Source organism: Triturus cristatus, chromosome 9 (assembly GCF_964204655.1).
Source record: "Triturus cristatus chromosome 9, aTriCri1.1, whole genome shotgun sequence".
In the NCBI taxonomy this organism is placed as follows: domain Eukaryota; kingdom Metazoa; phylum Chordata; class Amphibia; order Caudata; family Salamandridae; genus Triturus; species Triturus cristatus.
In genome coordinates this window covers 236,363,105-236,388,197 of record NC_140592.1, presented here as the reverse complement: position 1 = coordinate 236,388,197, position 25,093 = coordinate 236,363,105, and the positions used below count along the sequence as shown (strand labels likewise).

Below are 25,093 nucleotides of genomic sequence, written 5' to 3'. Positions count from 1 at the left end.
GTAGTGCTCTTTTGACATCTAAGGTGTGAAGAGCTCTTTCGGCAACTGTTTGTGGCTGCGAGAAGAATACAGGCAGCTCTACAGATTGATTAAGGTGGAAGGGAGAAATTACTTTAGGGAGGAATTTAGGATTGGTCCGGAGAACAAATTTATTAAGATGCATCTGGAGAAAGGGTTCTTGAATGGTTAGTGCTTGTAGTTCACTAACTCTTCGTAGAGAAGTAATGGCTACGAGGAAAGCAGTTTTCCATGTTAAGAATTGTAGCTCACATTTATGTAGAGGTTCAAATGGAGGTCCCATTAGTCTTGTGAGAACGGTGTTCAATTTCCACACAGGGGAAGGTGGTACTCTGGGGGGAATTATTCTGAGTCCTTCCATAAAGGCCTTTATGACAGGTACTCTGAAAAGTGAGAGGTGTTGTCTATTTTGTAGATATGCTGCTATGGATGCCAGATGCAATCTGATGGAGGTATAGGCTAGGTTGCATCTTTGGAGGTGTAGTAAGTAGCCTATGATGTGTTGGATAGACGCATCTAGGGGATTAGTGTTATTGTTATGGCAGTATACCACAAATCTTTTCCATTTGGCTGCATAGCATGCTCTAGTGGTAGGCCGTCTAGCTTCTTTGATGACGTTCATACAGTCAGGAGGAAGGTTAAGGTAACCGAATTCTAGGATTTCAGGAGCCAGATCACTAGGTTGAGCTGAGCTGGGTCTGGGTGTTGGATCTCTCAATGGTTCTGGGTTAAGAGGCGTGGAGAGAGGTGTCGTTTGTGGTGCGGAACTACTGAGAGTTCCAGCAGTGTGATGTACCATGGCTGTCTGGCCCAAGTTGGAGCAACTAGGATGAGCATTAATGAGTGTTGCTGTAGTTTGCGCACCACTAGTGGAATGAGTGGGAGAGGCGGAAAAGCATACGCAAATCTGCCTGACCAGTTCATCCATATCGCATTGCCTTTGGACAAGGGGTGAGGATACCTGGCGGCGAAGTTTGGGCATTTGGCGTTTTCTTGGGTGGCTAAGAGGTCTATCTGTGGTTGCCCCCAAGTCTGAAAAAACGGTTGAAGAACTTGTGGATGAAGTTCCCACTCGTGGATTTGTTCTGTTTGACGACTCGAGAGGTCGGCTATTGTGTTTTGGACTCCCGGGACATGTTGGGCTAGGAGAAAAAATTTCTGAGGTATAGCCCACCTCCATATGCTCTGTGCAAGGTGAGAGAGCTGCAGAGAGTGTGTCCCGCCTTGTTTCTGGATGTAATACATGGCTGTCATGTTGTCGGTGTGGACTAAGACAGTCTTGCCTGATATATGTTTTTGAAATGCTTTTAGGGCTAGGAAGATGGCTAGTAACTCCAAATGGTTGATGTGGAGTAGTTTTTGTTGAGGTGTCCACCTGCCCTGCATGGTGTGATGTAGTAGGTGAGCGCCCCAGCTGGAGAGCGATGCGTCCGCTGTCATGACTATTTGAGGAACTGGCTCAAGGAACGGTCGCCCTTTGGAAAGGTTCTTGGTGTTCCACCACTGCAGAGAGCAATGTGTACGACCTTCTACCAATACCAGATCTGTTAGCTGACCTTGAGCCTGGTTCCATTGGTGTGCTAAGCACTCTTGGAGAGGACGCATCTGAAGTCTTGCCTGAGGTACTATGAATATGCAAGAGGCCACCATTCCTATGAGTTGCATGAACACTCAAGCTGGAAGAGTGTTGCGGTTGGAATTTGGTGAGAAGAGCTGAGCGCTCTTGAGGTGTCTATTGTGGCACCGAGGTATTGTTGCGTGTGGGACGGTTGGAGCTGGGACTTGGCGTGATTTATTCTGAATCCCAGGTTGTGAAGTTGTTGAATAGTGGCGTGAGTGTGTTGTACACACTGATTGTACGATTTGGCTTTTATGAGCCAGTTGTCTAGGTATGGGAAGACATGTATGTTTTGTCTTCTTAGATGTGCTGCCACTACTGCTAGACACCTGGTGAACACTCTTGGTGCTGTGGTGACTCCGAATGGGAGCACCTTGAATTGATAGTGCTGACCGTCCACTACAAATCTTAGATATTTTCTGTGAGCTCTGTGAACAGGAATGTGGAAATAGGCATCCTTGAGGTCTAGAGTAGCAAGGAAGTCGCCCTGAGAAAGCAGAGGGAGGACCTGCTGAAGTGTGACCATGCGGAAATGGTCTGAATGTAGGTATATGTTTAGAGGGCGGAGGTCTAAAATAGGCCTTAGAGATCTGTCCTTTTTTGGTATGAGGAAATAGAGGGAGTAGACTCCCTTGTTTTGTTGGTGCAGGGGAACTAGTTCTATTGCACTTTTTTGTAGGAGGGAGATTACCTCCCGCTTTAAAAGTGACAGATGTTCTTGTGACATTGGACGGTGTTTGGGAGGGATGTTTGGGGGGTAGATGTTAGTTCGAGACAGTAGCCTGATTGAATTATTTTGTGGACCCACCTGTCTGAAGTGATGTTTATCCAGGCAGGGAGAAATTGGTGGAGTCTTCCCCCGACTGGAGTGGAATAGTTGGGGGGAAGTGGAGGGAAGTCATGGGGTAGGTGTGGAGGCAGAGCGGGAGTTGTTATTTTTGCCTCTGCCTTTGCTGTTATTCCCCCTGTAACCGCCCCTTTGGTAACCTCTAGCAAAGGTGGATTGTGCGGGAGCTTTGTAAGAGGTGGAAGGGCTATCCGAGGAGCAGCCTCGATGGGTGCTTCTGAAGGATGAGCGACGAAAGGATCGTCTGGGAGCTTGCGATTGCAAGGCTCCCATAGATTTGGTGGTGTCTGTATCCTTTTTCATTTTTTCGAGGGATACGTCTACTTTGGGCCCAAATAAGTGTTGCTCATCAAAAGGTTGGTTGAGTATAGAACTCTGTACCCCTGGTTTAAAACCTGATATCCGTAACCAGGCATGACTGCGCAAAAGGATACTGGTGTTGATTGCCCTTGAAGCGGTGTCTGCTGCATTTAGGGCACAGCGAATGGAGGTATTGGCGATGGTCTTACCCTCATGGATTAGTTCACTGGCCCGGTTTTTGTATTTGTCAGGGAGGTGCTGCATTATGGACTCAAGTTCATCATAACGTGCCCTGTCATATCTGGCTAGGAGCGCTTGGGTGTTAGCAATGCGCCAAATATTTGCTGCCTGTGATGCTGTGCGTTTGCCAGAGGCATCTAGCAGTTTGGATTCCTTGTCTGGTGGTGGTGCGTCACTTGACGTTTGGGAATTTGCCCTCTTCCTGGTGTTAGAGACTACTAGGGAGTCTAGTGGTGCGGGCCCTTAATGTATACTGGATCCGTAGGTGCAGCTTTATATTTCTTCTCTATTCTTAGGTTAATGACCCAAGAATTGACTGGGTCTTTAAATATTTCTGTTGCGTGCTTATTGACCCCTTTAAGCATGGGCAGTGTTGTGGTGGACCTTTGAGTGGTGTCAAAGGTATCCATAAAGAAATCCTCATCTACTGGTTCTGTATGCAATGCTACCCCGTGGTATTGGGCAGCTTGTTGAAGGAGCTGGTTGAACCCGATATTGTCCTCTGGAGGGGGAGGGGGGGGGGGGGGGAGTCAGGGAGGGATAAATATCGTCTTGTGGGGTGTAAGGGACATCTGAGACACTATAATCATCCCAGGGGTCAGGGGAGCCAGTAGGGGTAGGGTCCCCAAGGGGTTGATCATCCGCACCTCCCTCTGCATAGTCTGATGTGTTATCATCATCATCATCATCATCTATTGGGGTAGGTGATGGTGTGGGAGAGCGGTGTGGTGGGAGAGGAGGAGGAGAAGGAGGAGGAGGAGGAGGAATCCTTAATGGAGAGGTGGCAAAGTCTCTTTTCTTTGGTGGTGGACCAGGCGCAGGCATGTGTAGTGGTCTTTTTTTGATACTGAGCATTAAATGACCAGTCTTAGGATCCTTCATTAAAGTCTTTTGTGTTGGATCTGGTCATAACAGTTCATCTGTGGGAGACAGATCCGTCGGTGCCGAGGGCTTCGGTGCCGTAAGTTTTTTGGGCGTCGCCTTGGTAGCGGTTTTAGGCTTGGAAACGTGTAGTTTTGAAGTGTCTTTGGGAGTTGGAACCGGGTGCTGTTTTTTTGGTTCCGAGGTTTTCTGTTTGGAAGAGTCGGGGCCTTTCGGTAGGTGGCTTTTAGTCGGCTCCGAGGGTGTTGTCGGTGCTGAAGAGCTGGTGCTGACTTTTAACGCAGAGTGCTTCGATGTGGGAGCAGCGGTCGGCGTGGATGTCGAAGACGCCTTTTTCTTCGGTGCCGGAGTTGGCTTGTCGGTACAGAGAGTAGGCTGACTCGAGCCCGAGTCGCCCAAAGGCTTTTCAGGCTTCTTTACCGGGCCTGAAGGCGGGGCATGGGAAGCAGTGTCTCGGCGTGCACCTGGGCCCAAGGGTGGAGGTGGTACCGAAGCCTTTTTCGACAGTGTGGAGGGGGTGGGTGGGTCGGGGTCGACGTCTACTCACGGCCCATTGAGCTGGAGTGATGTCTTCGACGTCTGAATCGTCTCCTTTGGAGGCGCTTTTGAAGGCTTCCTCGACTCGACCCTGCTCCGGAACATCGACGCCCTCTTGAAAGATGTCGTCGGGGATCGAAGATGACGAGCGCGCCATTGTTCTTCGAGCGCGTCGGTCCCGGAGGGTCTTTTTGGAGCGGAAGGAGGCACAAGCTGGACAGTTCCTGGCCTCGTGCTCCGATGAGAGGCAGAGGTTGCACACCTCATGTAGGTCAGTGTGGGGAAACTTCGACCCACATCGAGGACACTTTTTAAATGGCGTCCTTTCCATGGGCCAAAGAGGAGGCCCTGGTAGGCCCGAAGGCCTTAGTCGACGACCGGAATCGAAGACTTCGAGTGGAAGGGCGCGTGTGGTTGGAAACGCAATCGAAACAATACCGTCGAGATGGGAAGGATTGCGCGTCGAAGAGAAACTGTTAACGGTTCCGAGCTGGAACGCGAGAACACATCCGAGCCCGATGGCGGAAAAAAACAATCTGAGGATGGAGCCGATGCCCATGCGCACTATGATCCAAGGGAGGAGTCACATACCTTGTGACTTCCAAAGACTTTCCAAGACAAAAACAAGTGCAAACATCCGGGCCCAACACCAGATGGCGATCTATGCACAGTGTGTAATTTGCAGCTCATATGCCTCGAACCTCACTTTCCCTTCGGTAACACCTCATCTGGTAGAGACTATATCTAGTCACAGATTCCCTACTTTAGAATTTCCCCTAGGTGTCAGACTGAACCCAAGAGATTTTTCGTGAGCATCGATCAGCCATGCATCTGTTGGCTCCGTCCGCACCGAATTGACGTTGCAGTACCTGTATAGGCACCCCCCAGAGGCACCAACGTTAGTTTCTTTTCCCAACTGTCCACACCAGAAGTGAAGAGCACTGAACACTGGTGTGTCAAATCTGGGTCTCTGAAAGGGGGCATCCCTGTACCTAGAAATCTGTTCACTGAGCAGGGACAATGGGTGGGTCAGTAAGGAATCTGATGATAGATATAGTCTCTAACAGACAAGGCATTACTGAAGGTAAGTAACTTGTCCATCCGATAGAGACTTTTAACCACAGATTTCTTATCCTAGAATAGATAGCCAAACAATACCATCCCCGGAGGAAGGTCTGCGAACCAATTTAGAATGAGAAAGTATTACAAGACCAAACGGGCAAAGTGCTCATCCTTGTGGACTGGACTGTCCAAACAGTAATGTTCGGTGAACATGTGCAGGGAAGCCTGTGTTCCCACCTGGCAGATATCTAGGACCGGAATTCTGCATACTAACACAGTGGTGGCCGCTTTAGCTCTGGTGGAATGTGCATGCAAACCCTCAGGAGATTGCTTCTTGGCCAGTGTGTAGCAGATTTTGATGCGGAGCATGACCCATCGGGAGATGGTCCGCTTTTGCTCTGCCTGGAACGGTTGCGGTCAGGTAGAACAACAATAGACGGTGGAGTAACTCCTTTTTGTTACAAAGAGATGGAGGAACCAAAAAAGTATGCAAGGTGATGGATTGGCCTACATGAGAAGGAGTGATTACTTTTGACAGAAAGTCTGAAGCACCACTTTGTCAGGATAGACAGAGGTAAGATGATAAGGCCTGCAGCTCACTTACTCTGCAGGCAGATGTATTTGCCACAAGGAAGGCTGTTTTCAAGGTGAGAAGCCTCAGGGAACAATTGTGTAGAGACTCGAAAGGAGTGCACATCAAAAAAGTCCAAACCAAATTAAGGTCCCCCAGAGAATGATGAATGGCAAAGGAGGGAAAAGAGAAGTAAGACTGCTGTTCCATGGCATCTTACGTATGGCAGATTCTAAAAATTAGGAAAGGTGGGAATTTGGGATAGATTGTTTTTATCTTTATATTTTATGAACTAACAGTGCCACAGATTACTGTAAGAGATGAGCACCGTGTTCCACTGTCCTCCTTTCTTGGGAATGGTTTGTACATTTAATAGTCTAGTGTCAAACAACTACAGACAAAAAATGCTTTGGATATGTAGGACGAGTGATATATAGAATACTTTTAAAACTGTAATGCTCTTTTACGGTTTTAATGTATTTTATCATGATAGTTCTTATTAATGTGCTTTAATGTTACTGAAATGTAATAAATAACGTTTTTTCCTGACTGACTGAGTAAGACCTTTAAGGGACCCATGTACAATAGGAGACTCGAACAAAGAAGGTTTATCAGGCAGCCTTAACCCCTTCAGCGCGGCGCGGATTTCCGCGCCACGCTGAAGGTTCCGTGCGCGGGCGGGGCCATGACGGAACGGTTCCGTCATGCGCACAGCGCAACCGACGTGCATGACGAAACCGTTCCGTCATGCGCGTCGAACGGGTTAAGAAGGCAGAGATAGCCCTTAAAAGCACCCAGAGCAGAGCCCTGTTGGGAAAGAGACAAGATTTATATATATATATATATATATATATATATATATATATATATATATATATATATATATATATATATATATATATATATATATATATATATATATATATATATATATATATATATATATATATATATATATATTATTCACGATTCCAATATTCCAATAAGTGTGTATGACCTAAGTGTATATTGTCTATTAGTATTGTGTTATGATTTAATCTAACACTTGTTTGTGAACCAATGAATATTGAGGTCAAAACGCAATTTGGTTTATCCTTCAGCTATGATGTATCTGTGCATAGTATGTTGTTTAGCTCTATTGATTGAGGGTGAGGGGCATATTTTGATCAGTCTCACTCTGTCACTATACAATAATTCAATATGGTCCAGAGCGTCGTGTGATCAAGACCGCGGTCGAAACGCGTAAAGCCGGGCACTTGCCACTTAAAAATTACTTGTTGATGAAACATCACCAGAATAAAATGCACTTATTTGAACCTGCCGCGTGTGGTCCGTACCTGACTTTCGGCGTTCCAGGACGTTGGTATATAAATATATATATATATATATATATATATATATATATATATATATATATATATATATATATATATATATATATATATATATTCAATGAAAAAACCATAGGTTTCACACATGTTATAGTTAGCTGGAAATTTTACTGATAAAAAACCAATGAAATTCCCCCGTTATAGTTACTGTAGGCAACTATAACTCACGCGACCGCAATCCTCTGCTGATGCTAATACTGTATTTAGACACTTATTTGCCCATGTCTTCTTCCATTAAATTTTAGCTATACATATTTTACAAATTTTTTTTTTTCATAAAGACACATATGTCATCACCAGAGGATTACGGTCGCGTGAGTTATAGTTGCCTACAGTAACTATAACGGGGGAATTTCATTGGTTTTTTATCAGTAAAATTTCCAGCTAACTATAACATGTGTGAAACCTATGGTTTTTTCATTGAATTAGCAAGGTTTTTTAAATGCTAATTCCTAACTATAACGTGTGTGAAACCTATGGTTTTTTCAGTGAATTTGTACGGTTTTTTAAATGCTAAGTTACTTTACGCCATTCGTGGCGTGCACGCCCACTTAACGCAGTTCGTTCCGTGCGCGCACGGTGCGCTTCGCGCACCGCGCGCCCACTTTACGCAGTTAGTGCCATACACGCAAGGTGGGCACGCAGTGCGCTACGCGCACCGCGTGCCCACGTTACGCACCGTGCGCACATGGAGGACATATTATGCGCTTCCTTGTGATAGGTAATCTGTTAAATTTAATTTGTAAGTAATGACAATAATATGCCATGCACAGAGAGTGTTTTTTTTTTTTTTATTAACATTTTTAGCGTAAGCGCACCGTACGCGTACGGTAAGCGTAATCGGCGAAATTTTCAAAAAATAAAAATTTACCGTTTTTGGCCTTGGGGGATCTTTGAGGACTCAACTAACATGGCTATGTGCATGGGCGCTGTCTAAACAGCCCCTTTATATGTTTTTTGCCTTTGTTTACAGCCCCCCCCTCAGAGTGCGAGAGAGAAAATGGCGGCCGCCGCTTCCTGGTTTCGGCCGATTCGAATGTTTACTAAGATCTAAGAGCCAATCAGAATCGCGCTCGCGCACGCCACCGTACGCGTACGGTAAGCGTACCGTAAGCGTACCGTAAGCTGGCTCAGATATATATATTGATTTAAAAGCTATTTTCTCAGAATCTACTGAACAGATTTACACCAAACATACAAAAGGCACTTCCTTGACCTGAGGACTACCTCTCTGCCAAATTTCTAGTAATTCTATTCAGCCGTTCGGGCTGTAGCCCTGTCTAAAGGTCCTATGGAAAAATGCATGGGAAAAACGCGTTTTGGGACCCCCCTTTTATCTCAGCCCCCGCTTGACGAATCCCCCCGAGACTTTCAGGGTAGGAGCGGAGCGTAGCGCCCCACCTATTTTGAGAAATTCGCGAGGATTCGTCGACCGGCGCCAAAGTTATTCAAAATAGAATGTTGCGGATTTCCTATGGAAACAGGGTCCTAACTATAACTACCTACTGGCGACCGCCAGTAGGTAATATATATATATATATATATATATATATATATATATATATATTCACTGAAAAAACCATAGGTTTCACACATGTTAGTTAGCTGGATATTTTACTGATAAAAAACCAATGAAATTCCCCCGTTAGAGTTACTGTAGGCAACTATAACTCACGCGACCGCAATCCTCTGCTGATGCTAATACTGTATTTAGACACTTATTTGCCCATGTCTTCTTCCATTAAATTTTAGCTATACATATATTACAAATATTTTTTTTTCATAAAGACACATATGTCATCAGCAGAGGATTACGGTCGCGTGAGTTATAGTTGCCTACAGTAACTATAACGGGGGAATTTCATTGGTTTTTTATCAGTAAAATGTCCAGCTAACTATAACATGTGTGAAACCTATGGTTTTTTCAGTGAATTTGTACGGTTTTTTAAATGCTAAGTTACTTTACGCCATTTGTGGCGTGCGCGCCCACTTAACGCAGTTCGTTCCATGCGCGCACCGTGCGCGCACAGTGAGCACGCGGTGCGCTTGGCGCACCGCGTGCCCACATTACGGTAGATGGGCCATGAACGCACGATGCGCTTCGCGCACCGTGCGCACATGGAGGACATATGATGAGCATCGTTGTGACAGGTAAAATATATGTTTTGATTAGCTTCGATAAGCCATGCACAAAAGGTGCCCTGCGGGCACCTTTTGCACACGGGGTAGGGAGAATGTGGATATTTTTTTTTTTTATATAATTTCTTACCGTATGCGTACGGTAAGCGTAATCGGCGAAATTTTCGAAAAAATTAAAATTGCCTTTTTTCACTTGGGGGGTCGTTGGGGACTCCCTCGACATGGCAAGGTGCTTGGGAGCTGTGTAAACAGCCCCCTTACGTGTTTTTGCACTTGGTTGATCAAACCCCCTGTCAGAGTGCGAGAGAGAAAATGGCGGCCGCCGCTTCCTGGTTTTGACCGATTCGAATGTTTACTAAGATCTAAGGGCAAATCAGAATCGCGCTCGCGCACGCCACCGTACGCGTACGGTAAGCGCACCGTAAGCGCACCGTAAGCTGGCTCAGATATATATATTGATTTAAAGGCTATTTTCTCAGAATCTACTGAACAGATTTACACCAAACCTACAAAAGGCACTTCCTTGACCTGAGGACTACCTCTCTGCCAAATTTCAAGTAATTCTGTTCAGCCGTTCGGGCTGTAGCTCGTTCTAAAGGTCCTATGGAAAAATGCATGGGAAAAACGCGTTTTGGGACCCCCCTTTTATCTCAGCCCCCGCTTGACGAATCCCCCCCGAGACTTTCAGGGTAGGAGCGGAGCGGAGCGCCCCACCTATTTTGAAAAATTTGCGAGGATTCGTCAACCGGCGCCAAAGTTATTCAAAATAGAATGTTGCGGATTTCCTATAGAAACGTGGTCCTGACTATAACTACCTACTGGCGACCGCCAGTAGGTAATATATATATATATATATATATATATATATATATATATACGCACACACACACATATACACACACACACATACATATACACATATATATATATATATATATATATATATATATATATATGTAGCTATAGATATGCACACACACAGGTAACTCAGTTTAGATTTGTCTGGTTTTATTTTAATTATACATTTTCTAAAATGAATTACGGGCATTAAAATTTTGATGATAAACTAATGTAGAATACATTTAATTAAAAAAAAACTAAAAACATCCATTCCTCAACCCTAAGACCACCTTATTACACATAAATACATTCCAGAGTCATATAAACTGCTTAGCACCCCTATGTCCTAAAATACCTTTAGTATCCCTATAAACATTTAGATAATTTAAAACCATATACCCATATATAATGAAATAAATCACTTTAAAATTTTAAGTGATATAATCATAAAAGTATGTGTGTTTTAGTGTACACATAAAATTTTACACTTGAAGTAAAGGCTCCTGATGCACTTACCTGTGATGTAAAATTCCACAAAGTAAAAGCTGCAAAGTACTGGTAGCACACCATCTAGTTACTAAACAACCTGTACCAAGTAGTTCTCTGACCTTTTTTTCAGATATACAGAAGTAATTTAGAAATCGTACATTTTTAGCTTCACAGGTTCTTGTCACCAACGACGTTCATGTGGTATGGTAAAAATCATATCAAATAAAAAATGTAAGGTTATCCATATATGTAACTTGAGAGACATGACAAATCACAGATTGCCAAAGCAAAATGTTGCCTATGTGAATCAAACTGCAAGTGCCTCGTCTCGGTTCAGCATTATACTTGGTTTTTACAGTAGGAAATGAAGAGCCCCTTGAATGTGGGAGTTTAAATCCCATTTGAAAAGGCCTGGGAAGGTTTTGTGAAAAAAGTGGACCACAAAGCCAAATGTGTCATTGCCCTCAAGTCCTTCTTGCAGTCCTAGAGTGTGGAAATCCTTTTATCCAAGACAATTTTCTAGATCTTCCTGCTTCTGTACATTACTCGAGGCAGGAATTTAAATCTTTAAAAAAGGATGGATCATGCCATCTTCGATAGCGGAGGTTCTCTGCTCTCACATCTATGGGAGGTATGCTTTAGCCACTTTTCCTGACTGACTCTGCAAATCTGAAAATGCAGGGTTCAGAGGGTCTTTCCGATTGTGTGCCCGTTGGGCTACTTGAAGATGGCAGGTATCTCCCTAGAGTGAAGGTGAAGAAAACAGAATAAAAAAAGAAAGGGAAAAATAGTAGGTGGTCAAAGCGAACGAGGTGCCAGTTGATTGCTGTCTTGCTACATTGCTAAAAAATTACACTTGCGCTGCAATAAAAATATATTGTCTAAATTAGAGTTGAGGGCATATGTTCGATAGATTCTTTGTGGTGGTCAGTGCTTCAATCAGCAATAAGAGGTAGCCGGAGGCCTGATCTCAGCAGGCAGCCATCTTTCTCCCTGTGACTAGTTAACTCTTTGGCTGCCGATAGCTTGGCTTCAGATACATAAGCCATTTTGAACAAAGACCAGTTGCACAATGTTATGTTTAGCACAAATGTATTCACATGTATTTTCACCAGCTCAGTAACTGATGTTTATTTTAACAGAAATTAGAAATACCTTATTTTATCGCTGATAGTATTTTTAAATATTCCTAAAAAACAGCCAATCATCATCTAACTGGCTAAAAGTCTTAAATGGCCATTTATCAAGACTTTACTAACAAAGTGTATCATTATTTCGACTGACTAATTTTAAATGTAATCACATTTGTGTGTCTAACAAAGTATTCAATTATCAATTTTTATTGCTACTGAAATATGTATTGTAAAAAAGAGGTATCAACAGAACCTACCATTTCATGGCATTTCTGCCCATACATTCTGTGAAAGTATGAAATTAGCATAGGATCAAGAGGATGGTCACTCTCCCACCTCTAATGTGGTTTTATTAACCATGAGCCAAATTGAACATCACTAATAGTACATTTTGACTAACATCCAACTAATCTTCAAGTCTTTATCCTATATTCAACCATTTTTCCATTTAAATTGGATGTTTGGCTGTATATAAACATTAATCAATAACACATTTTTGTCTTCCTCATGTCATGTCTTTAGCCTAAATGGCAAGTTTGAATACTGTGTTTCATGTTGTATCAGTAATTGCATATTTAATCATTTTTACCATCAAATATCCCAGGTTTCTCTTTAGTTAGCATTGGAATCTTAATCCCTTCATTCATTTCAAATTCCCTATTTATGCACAGTTTCCTTTGGTAGAATGAATTACAAAATTTTTCCTGTCTTCAGTACTAACTAACTTCCTGTCCTGGAAATATTCTAAGACACAAGTGTAAGTACCTCATAAGAAATTCAAGGTTAAATCAGAAGGTCAAACTTTGTTGCTCAAGATTTAACTGTGGAACATGCTCCATGAAACCATAAACACTGATTAAAGTTGTTCTAGATAAAAAGTGTCTATAAACACATTAAAGTTTAAGGTCTTTTATAGGTTCTTTTCTGTGAGGTTGCCTTACACTGCAGCTCCTTTATGCTTCAAATAACAGAGAAATGCATGCTTTTGTGTGCAGGAACAATCTGAAGTGGCAAATAGATCAAAAGGCCTCGATAACCCACACTGCTACCATAACCGCCTCTGCAATGGCATGAAACCAATGGCAAGACCATCCTGTAACACCATACATAGTTTACTAACAATCTAATGGCCAAGAGGTCTGTCAAAAGTATTTAATTATCTGGAAGTTGTTGGGAAATTGGATGATTGAGTCAATCTGTTTGGTCTTTGTTCTTTTTTTAGACTTAAATATTATACAACAGCATAAAAGTTCAAAGTAAAGCTGCCCTTTTATTATGACTTGGTATTACATATTCTGCGAATGTACCTGATGTGTTATTCGTTATAAAATACTTTTGCTTTTAATGGTACTTATTCATGGTTCATGGACCACTGTTTAAAGGCATTGGCCATAGTGATTAGATTTCTCTCTAGGGGTCCTTTATTAGCAGGAATAGATGAAGGGAAGAAACTTTTAAGTTTTATCTCACAACATAAGAACGTCCTATTTCCATTTGGAATCTAACTCCCTGTACTGTAACTTCCCTAGTACTTGGAAGGAACTAAAAGAGACACATAGCATTACATACAATTTTTAAATAAATGAATATTTTATAAAATGGCCACTGTCTGGAAAAGGTGTGTGTGTGTGTGTGTTTGAGTACATATTACTAATACCGAATTAAAGGAATTTCTAAAATTGTATTTGTAAATCGGGTCTATGCATCTCAAGTACTGTTACTAGGGACCAGTGTGTTTTTCATTATAGTTCTTATCACAGGTCCCCCGTGATCCTTGGGTCTCCCTTGTTGAAATAATATTACTTTTAGAAGGTTTTCATTTCCCTGCTTAAAGCTTCTGGGGATTTTCAGTGATTGGCCAGCTGTGTGTGGACTGTTGATGGCTCCCCCACTGAGAAATGGCTATTGGGCCAGACAGTGAACAAAGGGCCAGGGTGTAGGGAAGTGAAGGTCCTGAGAGGACCCCGATTGTACTTCAAGTCAATGGAATCATTACACTCCTAGACCTGAGAATATTTAGAAGAAGGACTGCCCTACAGTCTAAAGAAGGAAGAGTAGACCTGCTTGCCTTGAACCCAAGACCACAGAATTGACCCCAAGGGTCAGTTGGCTGCGCTCCTGTTTGAGCTACAGGGACATAACAAGCTTCCAGGGGCCTTTTCTGCTTTCCAGCTGACCTGCCCATTTGGACCTGGAGTGAGTCTTGACCCACGAGTGCTGCTCAAGGTCCTGGATCCTTGACTGGTGTATGGGTATTTCTCCTGGCTTAACTGAAGGTTTCACCGAATCTAACGCAGGACCTCGCATCATAGCACCGTGCTGCACATGGTCAGCAGCTTCACCGGATTCGACACAGTGTGACTCAGAGCCTCGCATCGTCACACTGCGCAGCTTCTGATCGATGGATCCAATGGATCCGAGGCAGAGCCTCTCATGGCAGCACAGTGCAGTCCCTGCACCAAGGACAGACGGTACCTCTCCCAGTAGGCCATAGCTCCATTACGGTGAGCCTGAACTTGTGACTTTGATCAGGTTTGGCACAATCAGACACCCACGGTTGGCGCCATTCTTGAACCTTAAACTTTAAAAGCTCATAGTTATGGATCTGCTTGTGTTGTATTTTTATTTATTACCATTTGAGTACTGCATGAATACTTAGGTTCCATACGGTTAAGCACATTTTATTTAGCGACTTTTGTGGTTCACCCAGATAAGGCTTGTGATCATTATTTGAAGTGTGTTCTCACTCTTTACAACCAATAATGCAAGTTCTTACTGCTAGTTGGTGTTTTTTCTGATAATCTGCCATTGGGCTTCCCTTCTGGACCCATATTAACATCAGTGCTCTATAATATGCAAGTGTCCATAGACCCACATATTCAAACCGAGATAAAAAGCAGGATTTGCAGCATTTTACATAAAGGAAGCATTAGAGCACCCAGCAAAACAACTTATGAAAAACCACAGTATATCATCAAATGACACATGATCTTAAAACATGCCTACAGAGTGTAGTGATAAAATAAATTATAGAAATGGCTGTTGTCAGTTTTATGTCCCTGGAAGAGACTTCCTCTGTTTGATAAAAACTCAACTTTAAAACGACTTGACTATAGAGATGTATTTCTTTTCTTTACAATCTATAGTTCATAAAGGAATACTACAATCTATAGTTCATAAAGGAATACCGCAACTGAGTATTAACAGACTGAATTATTCTTAATGGAACTCAGGCTAAAAGTCTAATAAATATTTTAAACTGATTAATGTACTCATTAAGAGCTACTTCATTTTATTATCAAAGTTAATGGTATACAAGTTCAAAATGGTATAGCAACTTTAAGAAAAAATTATTTTAAAAAGTTTACCTTAACACCCACTATCACGGTCTGATTGATCCCAAAAGGTTCCCGAGAATTTACTTCCATTGTTGAAATTCCAGTTAGAGACCCAGAGCAAAGTACACCTTTCTTGTCAACTTGTACAATAGAGGCTTTGTCTGGAGCATCCAATATTTGATAATTTAGCAAAGCCTCTCCATCCCTTATAGGAGAAAAGAAAAAAATGTCAAATTAATTTGCATAGAATCCCATTTTGCTTTCTATTAATATAGAAGGCGTAAATTGATACCACTGTGTAAGAAATAGTATTTTTTGTTGAAAAGAATGAGCTCTTTCAGGAAATTCCTCCTTCAAAAAAGAATCTCATGTTATTCAATTTGAAATGCAGAATCATTTTTCAGATGCTAGAACCATCACAACAGTTCTAGAAATAAATAACAGTACATAACAATACATCATTATTAAGAAACTACCCATAGTGATGTTATCCGTAATATCAGTAAGGTGAAATGTAATGTGATCAATAAAGTTATATTATGTGCAAGATCATGAGAAGACCATATGTTTGGAGGAAGGAGTTATGGTTTTTATGGTGGGAGCACAATGATGTTTTGTGTCGCTAACATAACTGGTCAGTTTCATGGGCTTTTCTGTTTTATTTCCGAGACATAATTTCACTTTTACTGGGTTTATGGCACTTTCTAGGTTTTAAAAAAACATATTTGAATTTGTTGTGGGCTAAAGAAACCACATCTCGCCCTTAAAGTATTTTCTGTGATTTTGTCTTTACTCTGTGCAACATCCATTGTTTGTACAACTAGCTCCTATTATGCGTGGCTTTAGCCAGGCTCTGCACCCTAACTCTCAATCCTGACTGTAAACTGTCTGCACAGTGGAGCTGTGCAGCTGTGTGTCAACAGCCTACCATGTGCCAACCCTCCTGTGGTGCATGGCTTTTAGCCTGGCCCTGCCAATAAACTCCTATACCTCCAACTTCACACATATCCAAACTAAATGATGCTTGGTGTTTGGCCATGTGCTACACGGGATAGGTGAAAAGGCTTTCCTTCAGACAGGCTCAATACCCAGTCTCACTTGCACCAAATGCACCACTCACTTCGGCCAGGATTAGTGTGATCTGGGTGCAGGCCCTGTTCCTGCCCATGAACCACTCAATCAGATGTGCTGCTGCTTCATCAGTTCAGAGTATGCTCTGGGTGCCGAGTCTGGCCGGAGGACAGCCTCTGCACCACTGAACGGTGTAACAATCGTTTAGTGTTGTATGAATACAGAAAATCCTCAATAAATTCAGAAATGTCATTTTTTATATAAATCGTAACTCTGCAATAAATGTTATTTTTGATAAAGAGAAGTTTAATGCAGAACTTTAGTTCTCACCAATTTGTGGAACAATTATTATGCAACAGCTGTTTTGTGTGCACATACTGACAAATTTAAAAACCATAACTGAATATGTGATTGTACATAAATGAGGGAACAGACCAATCCAAGACAAATACTAATATTAGGGAAAATTAAATTGCACCCATCTAGTTTAGACAATGTCTCCTACTCACAAAGGTAAATATACATGTCTGTATTTACTGACTATGATATTTACTTCTAGGTCTAGGTGTAACTCTACACCACTTTGCTATTACCCATTTCAGAGCATAGCTTTACACCTAGGTGCAGATCTTCATGTCTCCACACCCTCAAAAACAGATGTGAAGCCAACTACAACAGAATTTAGAGAGTCACGTTACCACTAGTAATTTGCACACCTAGGTGGAGATCTTCACCACCAGGAGCCTTCTATGTTAAAATATGAGGAAAGTTATTAAAGTGTATTATCCTTTAAATATATATAAACTAATGTATAATAATAATGTAAATTACCTTAACAAATATTAACCTAGAACGAATACAATAAAATGTAACAGCACATTAACTGAAATAAAATAGGTATTAAAACAATGAAATAGATCTTCATTTTATAAATGTATTTTAAATTAAAAACCTCCCATCCACACATGTTTATTAGGTCGAGCCTAGCGTTGCAGCGCATGCGCTGCACTCTTAGCGAGGTGTGCAGTATTCAGTATAGCTGGGAAGCTTCGTGGAAGCTCCGCCCATCTGTTTTATTGGCTTATGTCTTAAATGCTGCCTTTTGATTAGTTGTAGGCTTGTTAGTCCCTCCTTATGATGGCCATGTTGTCATTTGTGTCCTTCCATGGCTACTTGCCCCTTTACTGCAGACTACTTTCATCCCGTGTCCCCCCTCCTGCAGTCCGATGCCTTCTCGCCCCCCCCCGTTCATGATATGTCGCCCGCAGGCATTCCCATTTGCAATGCAATAGGTCTTGCGTAAATGTGAGTCCTATTGCATTGCCAATGCTTGTTAAAGACAGGCATGAGGATATGCTCGTATCTCAATCCCCGGCGCATGCGTACTTTTGGAGCCACAGCCCACAGGTAGTCCTGACATCAGGGAGCAGAGGGGTGTGATGGTCACCAGATGGGGCCCAAGTAGACCAAGTGAGAGAGCATTTTTCCAGCACACCATTTCACAGATAGCAGGAAGGAAATGCTTTGCATTCCTCCTCCCGCAGCCATTTGCTGCCCTACCCAACCCAGTTTTCTTTTTTTCTGTCTCCCTCTCTCGTCACTTTTTAGGTCGAGCTAGACCGCGCAAGCGGGAGGTTGTGCAAGAGCCAGCTGGTGCTGCTTGCAGCATGGATTCATTATTATCAGGGATTTTATTGCTGTTTTTAAGCCGCTTGCCCCCTCCCCTTTAAGCTCCTCTGTTCGGGGGTGTACTGTGAGCCGCACCAAAGTCTTGCAGCCAGATCTTCCTCCCGGTAGTTAAATGTAAAACCAGTGTTGGATGCCAAGCACACCATGACCGAAGTTCACATCCTCTTTGTAATACTGCACGTTCTATACACAATTGCTTTGGATCTGCCGAGTTTTCTTACTGTGACTGTCTAGGCTATTCACTGAATACGATCTTGACAAGAAGAAAAAGCCAAAATTCTGCTAAAAGGTCAGAATTGTTTTCCATTTAAAGATTCTGTCAGCGGTCTGATTCGTTTCGGACTTTCCTTCCACTTGAAAATAACAGAGTTCTCGAGCAGAGCAGAGGACAGACACAACAGGAGACGGAAAGAATAGAGTGACTTCAGTGGCATAACATTTTGGCAGGCTCTCCTTCCGGCAACCTTATGCTGGATTGGCTTTGAATGGAGTCAAAACCTTGGAGACTCGCTGGCGACCTGTACTGGCTTAATTAGTTGCATCTGAATAAATGACTTTTTTCTGAATATATTTAATAAACTTGTGTCACAACAAATGTTGAAAAGCAGAGCCCTTCTCAGTAAACCTTTTTTTGGACCCAACTGCCGTTCCCCGGTGTCGCTCCCCTGCTCGGACATGGACGCAAGGCCAGGGACTACTGGAGGCTACCAGACTGTGTGCACTTAGAGGTGAGGCGGTGTGGTGGCGCAGCTCTTGTGTCTTCACTTCCCTTCGCTCCCCCCACCCACATAACTTGTTTCCCCATTCTCCAATGTTTTAGGGCATGCGTGGGTCAAAGTGCAGTGTTTTCTTTGATTTCATCAGGGCATAATTTATGCTGATGCTTAAAGTGATCTGCTGTTTGTTTTCCTTTGTCTCCAGTCTACGTTGTATGCCTTTTAATTAAAAAATGAATTTGAAAGCAAGAGAACAATCATTACTGTTACTTTATTTATTTAATAGAAGCTTGCGGTGGGTAAACATGTTCGGGTATACATTTTTAAACACAAAAATAAAGCCCCACATTTTATCAGATGTTTTCCCGCCCTCCTGCGTCCAGCTGCGCTCCATGTGGTATCAGCAGACCCACCTCTAATATCAGCTCCTCCTCCCCGGCCTCTGTTTTAGAGAGCCAGGGCTCCTCTGTCGAAATCTACAATTAATTTACCTACAATGGCTGTTCAGCGCTCGGGAAGCTACATTTGTATTTATTTGAATGGTAACCATGCTCCATCACACCAACATACAACCCGAAGCCCTGGTATATAAAATCTACACTTGTGCTGTACTGTCACTGCACTGTGCAAGCACTCGCACTCCCCTCCCACTAGCCATGGGTCGTTATTTATGAAACCATCAGTTGCACATTAATTAATGGAGCTACTCTCCGTAGCAATAATAAACATGACTGACGAGCAATAATGAAAACAGACGTTCTTTTACAACAAGGCACTGCGGGGAGGGAGGAAAGCAGGCCCCCCTCTCACGCCTGCTCTTTCAGTAATAGTTTAGGGAACCCCACACAGGTAGCAGTGCCCCCTTCACATTGACTGTCAGCCAGTGGCTGCCAGTCGGCTGCTCCCCTTCTGCTGGGTCCTAATAACAAGAGGCTGCATCCCAGCTGTGACCATAGCATTATCCAGTGAAATAAGCGTAAAACTATTTTTACATTTATGAACAGTATTATACATTGGAATATCAAGCAATTTTGCCAACCGCAACTTGTGCCATTTGTTTGTTTTCAACTAACCCTTGGTATTTTCGGGCCCATTGGAATACCACGTGTCACGGTCAGGGAGGTCTAGGCTGTGTTCTGCTTTTCCAATATCACGCATGTTAAGTGATTCATACCTTGAGGTTAGTCTTTTTTTTCATTGTAAGCAACGTCCTGTGGTTAATTTTTTGTTTTGTTATTAAGCTCGATGATTCACGGCAAACGGCTGTTTTATTTTGGTTATACACAATACTGTCATGTTTTAATTTATGTGACCATGTATCCCGTTGTACTGCAGGGGGCTGGATTACATACGATTTTATGTGTGAAACTATTCAGAGAAAAGTAATTCTGTATTTCAAAGTAAAAATACTTCCAAGTTTTATAATTGAGGAAAAGAGAATATATTAAAATTATTTTGTTCATAACTGATTGCAGCTGTTTTATTTGTGATGGTCCAACAGGTTGCCAAAGCGCTTGTGTGCTTTTGTGAAAGTGCATTTGTTCAGAAACTTATCAGCTGACTCCAGTTGGCACGTTGAGTGGGTTTGTCTGTTTGTTGGGAGACACTCTTGCTCATGTCCCTCGTAACCCTAGAGGTCAAATGATTGGAGCAGCTAAAACCATTGGCAGCCCATATTTGTTTCCTTTTCACTGAAAAATGAGGTTAAAAAAGTAAAGTTGAAATGTAAATACCTGACTTGATTTGCTTAAACGGGATGCTGCTGTAGCATGCTCTGTGCACGTTTCATGTGTGTGCATGCCGTGACGCATACATGTTGCACCTCCTACAGAGTGATAACATCTACCGCATGTTGATATATTTCTGAAGATAAACATCTCACGGGTATACAACAGTTCAGGCTTGGTTTCCGGCAGCATACAGTATACCAAAAGAGCTTATAGCTATTTGTTTGCGTTGAGATAATTCTTATATGCATTTTAACATTCAATTTTGCGTTTTTATTTTCTTTATCTTAAACCAAGTCTACTCTTCTCATCTGGGGATAACCAGTTGTGTGATTTTTTTAGTATCATTGCAAAACATCATTCAGATAGTTCAATGTGATCTATAAAATGCTAGGTAGTAGGTTTGTTGTAACCTGGAACATTGTAAATAAAAAAAAATGGATTGTACATGTTAGATTTCACAGGAATGAACCAGAAGCAGAATTAATTTTGGTTTCTGAAAACAATCTTATATGTGGCACAAGTGTAAAATGTATTTTACTACCTTTCGGGAAATATTATGTGATTTATTGATTATTCTTACTGCAACCACGCAACCTGGTGTGTTTGAGTTGTGTTGGTCTCTGGATGAGTTTCATTTCCTCCTTGCTTTAAAGGGATAGTAAACATGGAATCTCGTTACTGTCATTGGTGTGGCCTTGTAATATTCTTTACCTTTATCACAAGCAGGGTAATGCATCAATATTCCACAAGCTGCATGTTGCTTTGTGAATGGAGAAATACATCTTTTGACATTTCCATCGATTACCAATTGCTATTTTCTGCATTCTTTACTTCCAGGTGCCAAAATGTGAATCTGTTCTTTGGATACAGATTTTTCATCAGGGGCCTCTACGGGCATCAATAGCAGACCTTCATTTAAACACTTATCTAAATAAAGGACCCTGCCTGAACCAATATCTGACTAGTGTATTTTGAGTACGTTTGCGACTCCTCAGATCACTAGATTTTCAGAGGACAAATCAAAAGATATTTACTATCCCGCAAAAAAGCAGGACTATTCCTAAAATTCAGTAATATGAAGAAAAAAATCCATATTCAATGTATAAAAGTTGTCCTACTGGTCATGTATGGCAACATCACATCACTTTGTTTTAGGTCACTCCCCAACATATTTTGCCAATGAACAATACTATACCCCCCTTCAAAACTGCTCCTCATTATTCTTGAATTACCCCCTCATGTTTAAAACCTCATTGTGTGAATTTCCATTGTCTGTGTCACTATCTCTCAAGGTGTCCAAAGTATCTCCTCCTAGTAGAGGCCAAACGTGACTCAATGTTCCTAGACAAAACTCTTTGAAAGAAATCAAGGCATATATTCAGAGTGCGACTCCTATTTTATAGCGCTATACAAACTGAGCTTCTTCTAAGTGCTGGCGACCACTAGGCTGCTTTGTTTTGAAACTTAAGGTGAATAGGAAGACCTTTTGGGGCCAAGAATAGCTAAACATCTTCTACCCACCATGGAGGCAGATTTTTTATCATAACTATTTATCTACAATTGCTTCTAGATTGAATTACAATATATAAATTAACTTAAAGTACAGCAACACGGTCATGTGTCTTTATATTTATTACTTTACTTTTAATTCAGCATCTCCCGTGTATTTCACTATGTCTTACGCTATGCCTCTCTCGGTGTGTCCTTTCCCCCACTCTCTGGCTCATGTCAGGTCTCATTCTGCTACTATGGTCCCCAGGATTGCCCTTTCTGGAGTTTTCCCTACTCTACCCCTCCTTGCATCACCTCATACCTCTTTTGTTGTTCACATCTCCAAACAACCCTTTCTAAACCCTTCCCTCTGACTTTTTCCCCCACCTCCCCTTTAATCATTCCAAAACTACTCCTACTACTAGAAGCTCTAAATAAAAAGAAAAAAAATGTCTAGACCTTCTCTCTTCTATCCCTCCACTATCCTTTTCAATCCAACTAACAGACTAACATCACCCCCACTCAAATTAATTTCATATTTCCCTATTCCAATTCCCCACTAATCCTTTTTGGGTTCCAGAGCAGCAGGCTACCCGCCAGAAAGCGCTTAGACGCCTCATCAAACAAAGCAAGCACTATAAAAATAAAAATCTGTCCCTCTCCTATCCCTTCACTACCCTTTTCAATCCAAATAACAAACTTGCATGTCTACCACTCAAATTATTTGTATATCTACCTATACTAATTCTCCACTAATCCTCTTAGGGTTCCGGAGTAGCAAGCTACTCGCTGAAAAAGTGGTTCAACGCCTCAGCTGGGGTAGTAAACGCTATATAAATACAATTGTAATTAGATTTTTATTTTTTGTTAAAATGTATCCCAGCAGTAGCAAAACTAAGGGCACATTACCTTATGTGGCTAATCAAGGGCCCTTTAAAACTCCACAGGGACACCTAGTAACCGCCTGTAGCACAGCACCATTTTCTTGCTTCGTGCATTTAATTATATTACTTATGCTACTGTTGGGATATTTTTTAACAAAAATAAATAACAAATACTATCTTTTGCAATGCAAAAAGCTGAAAAATTTCAGGAAAGCGAGACCTATTGCATTTGCAATGCAATAGGTCTTGCATTTGCGAATGTTTAAGCTATTGGCATTGTAAATGACGATGTGTTTTATTTATGTTTCAAAAACGAAAACCTAAATAAAAGGCCTTGTCATTCACAATGCCAATAGCTCAAGCTTGTGTAAATGTGAGACCTGCTGCACTGCAAATGCTTTTTTTGTTTTCTAAGCTCTGAACACAAGGCCTATGCACAAACCGTAAGAATTACAGATGTGTCTCTTTATATGTGTAATTACCCTAAGAACCATTTATGTGACATTTAGTAAAAAGTGTTTAGTGCTACCAAAGGACCTATTTTTAGCAAATATAAAATAAGGAAAGATTTAGAAAAAATAAAGAGGTTCTATCTAAACTAAATGCTTTAAAATGTTCATGCAGTTCCTTGATGCCTGTTCATAATTCACTAAGATATATATTTTTTTAAATGTACCTTTCGATCTACAGTTCACACCAGGATTTCTACAACAAAAGCAGTAACCCATTAACTTAACTACATAAATAAATCTGTGCTTTGCCACTGCCTGGTACAAGTTGTATCTAATACACTGGGCTATTTTATAAGGAGTCAAAGGTGTGATAGAAGTACATACATCTGTCCAGAAGTTCACTGACCGTCAACATAATACTAGTATATTAACACATACATTTCACTAAGAGCTCTGCAGAAAGTGTCTTTAGCCCACATGTTATTTTAAAATGTTATCGGTTTGTGACAAGTAAGCCACAACAGAGTTCAAGTTTGTTCTAGGTAATTTCCAACAGAGTTTTTGTGTCTTTTTAGGCAAAGCATTCCAGACCTCTTGTATAGACTTTAGTATATATAGTTTAGTATATACTTATATGTTTATTTACTTTGTGGTCTCTGGAGAGCAGCCCAAGGACTTGTCTGCTTCCGCTTAGGAACTTTTTTTCTGTTCAACTGCCTCTATTTAACTGCCTTCATAGAAAACGACCAGCAGAGGTCAGTAAAATACCAGAATCAGTTCAGCATTCTCTAGATTCCAGTCCATAGAAATGGTCTTCCACGAGCACCTGTAGACAATAATATTTTTTTCAAATCTTGTATTTTCAGTGATATGACCACCGAAGGCCCTGCTTTTTTATTAAAAACAGATCTTTGGACTATACCATTTCCAGCTGAAAGGCAATATTCCCATACCCGGTGTGTCTCGTAGCTTGGTGCTTACGTTCCCTCCATGTTAAAGAACAGTAGATGTTTCAGCACGAAGGCTAATGAGCTGCATAGCTAAATACATACAAGGTCCAAAAGGCGAGACCGATTACATTGCAAATGCTTGTTTTTATTTAGTATGTAGTACATTGTATTAACAGTTGTGTTTAAAATTATTTATGTTTTAATAAAATGTAAAAGTTTAACATTCATAAAAATAATTTCTATTTACTTTTTTAAAATAGATACACACACACACACACACACACACACACGCAACCCCCCACCCCCTCATAACATACTTATTAATAGGAGGACCGGCCATTGGCAGCAATGCAGTGCGTCATTAATATTCTATCTCGACACGCACTTTGGTAGTAAGGTAGGCTATAAAACGGGACGAGGCAAATCTAACTGCGCCTTAAGTTTTTGATGCACTTGCTTGAATGTACCTAAACACACTTCAGGGACCAGTCGTCACAAAGCACCGGTCCTTACAAAGACAGTGCTTGTCTGGTTCTGACAAGGTTAACCCATGCTATGAGAACTGAGCCGGTGGCCCCACAGCATGGGTTATGCATGCCCCCCCCCATACAAACTCACTGAAAAAATAAAGATTAAACCTACATTAATTCTAGTTAGGTGAAAATGTCAGTTAAAGCATACCATTTAACAAAATAACTGAAATTA

The 25,093-nt window shown here is 41.6% G+C and overlaps 1 protein-coding gene across 1 annotated transcript in view; it reads right to left on the bottom strand.

The window, feature by feature from the left end:
• The window catches only part of NUP210 (nucleoporin 210), a 451,814-nt gene that overhangs the window by 96,151 nt on the left and 330,570 nt on the right, over nucleotides 1-25,093 (bottom strand). The window contains exon 30 of the mRNA XM_085624815.1: nucleotides 15,436-15,610. Coding sequence (XP_085480941.1) covers nucleotides 15,436-15,610 — 175 coding nt within the window. The remainder of the gene's footprint in view (nucleotides 1-15,435; nucleotides 15,611-25,093) is intronic.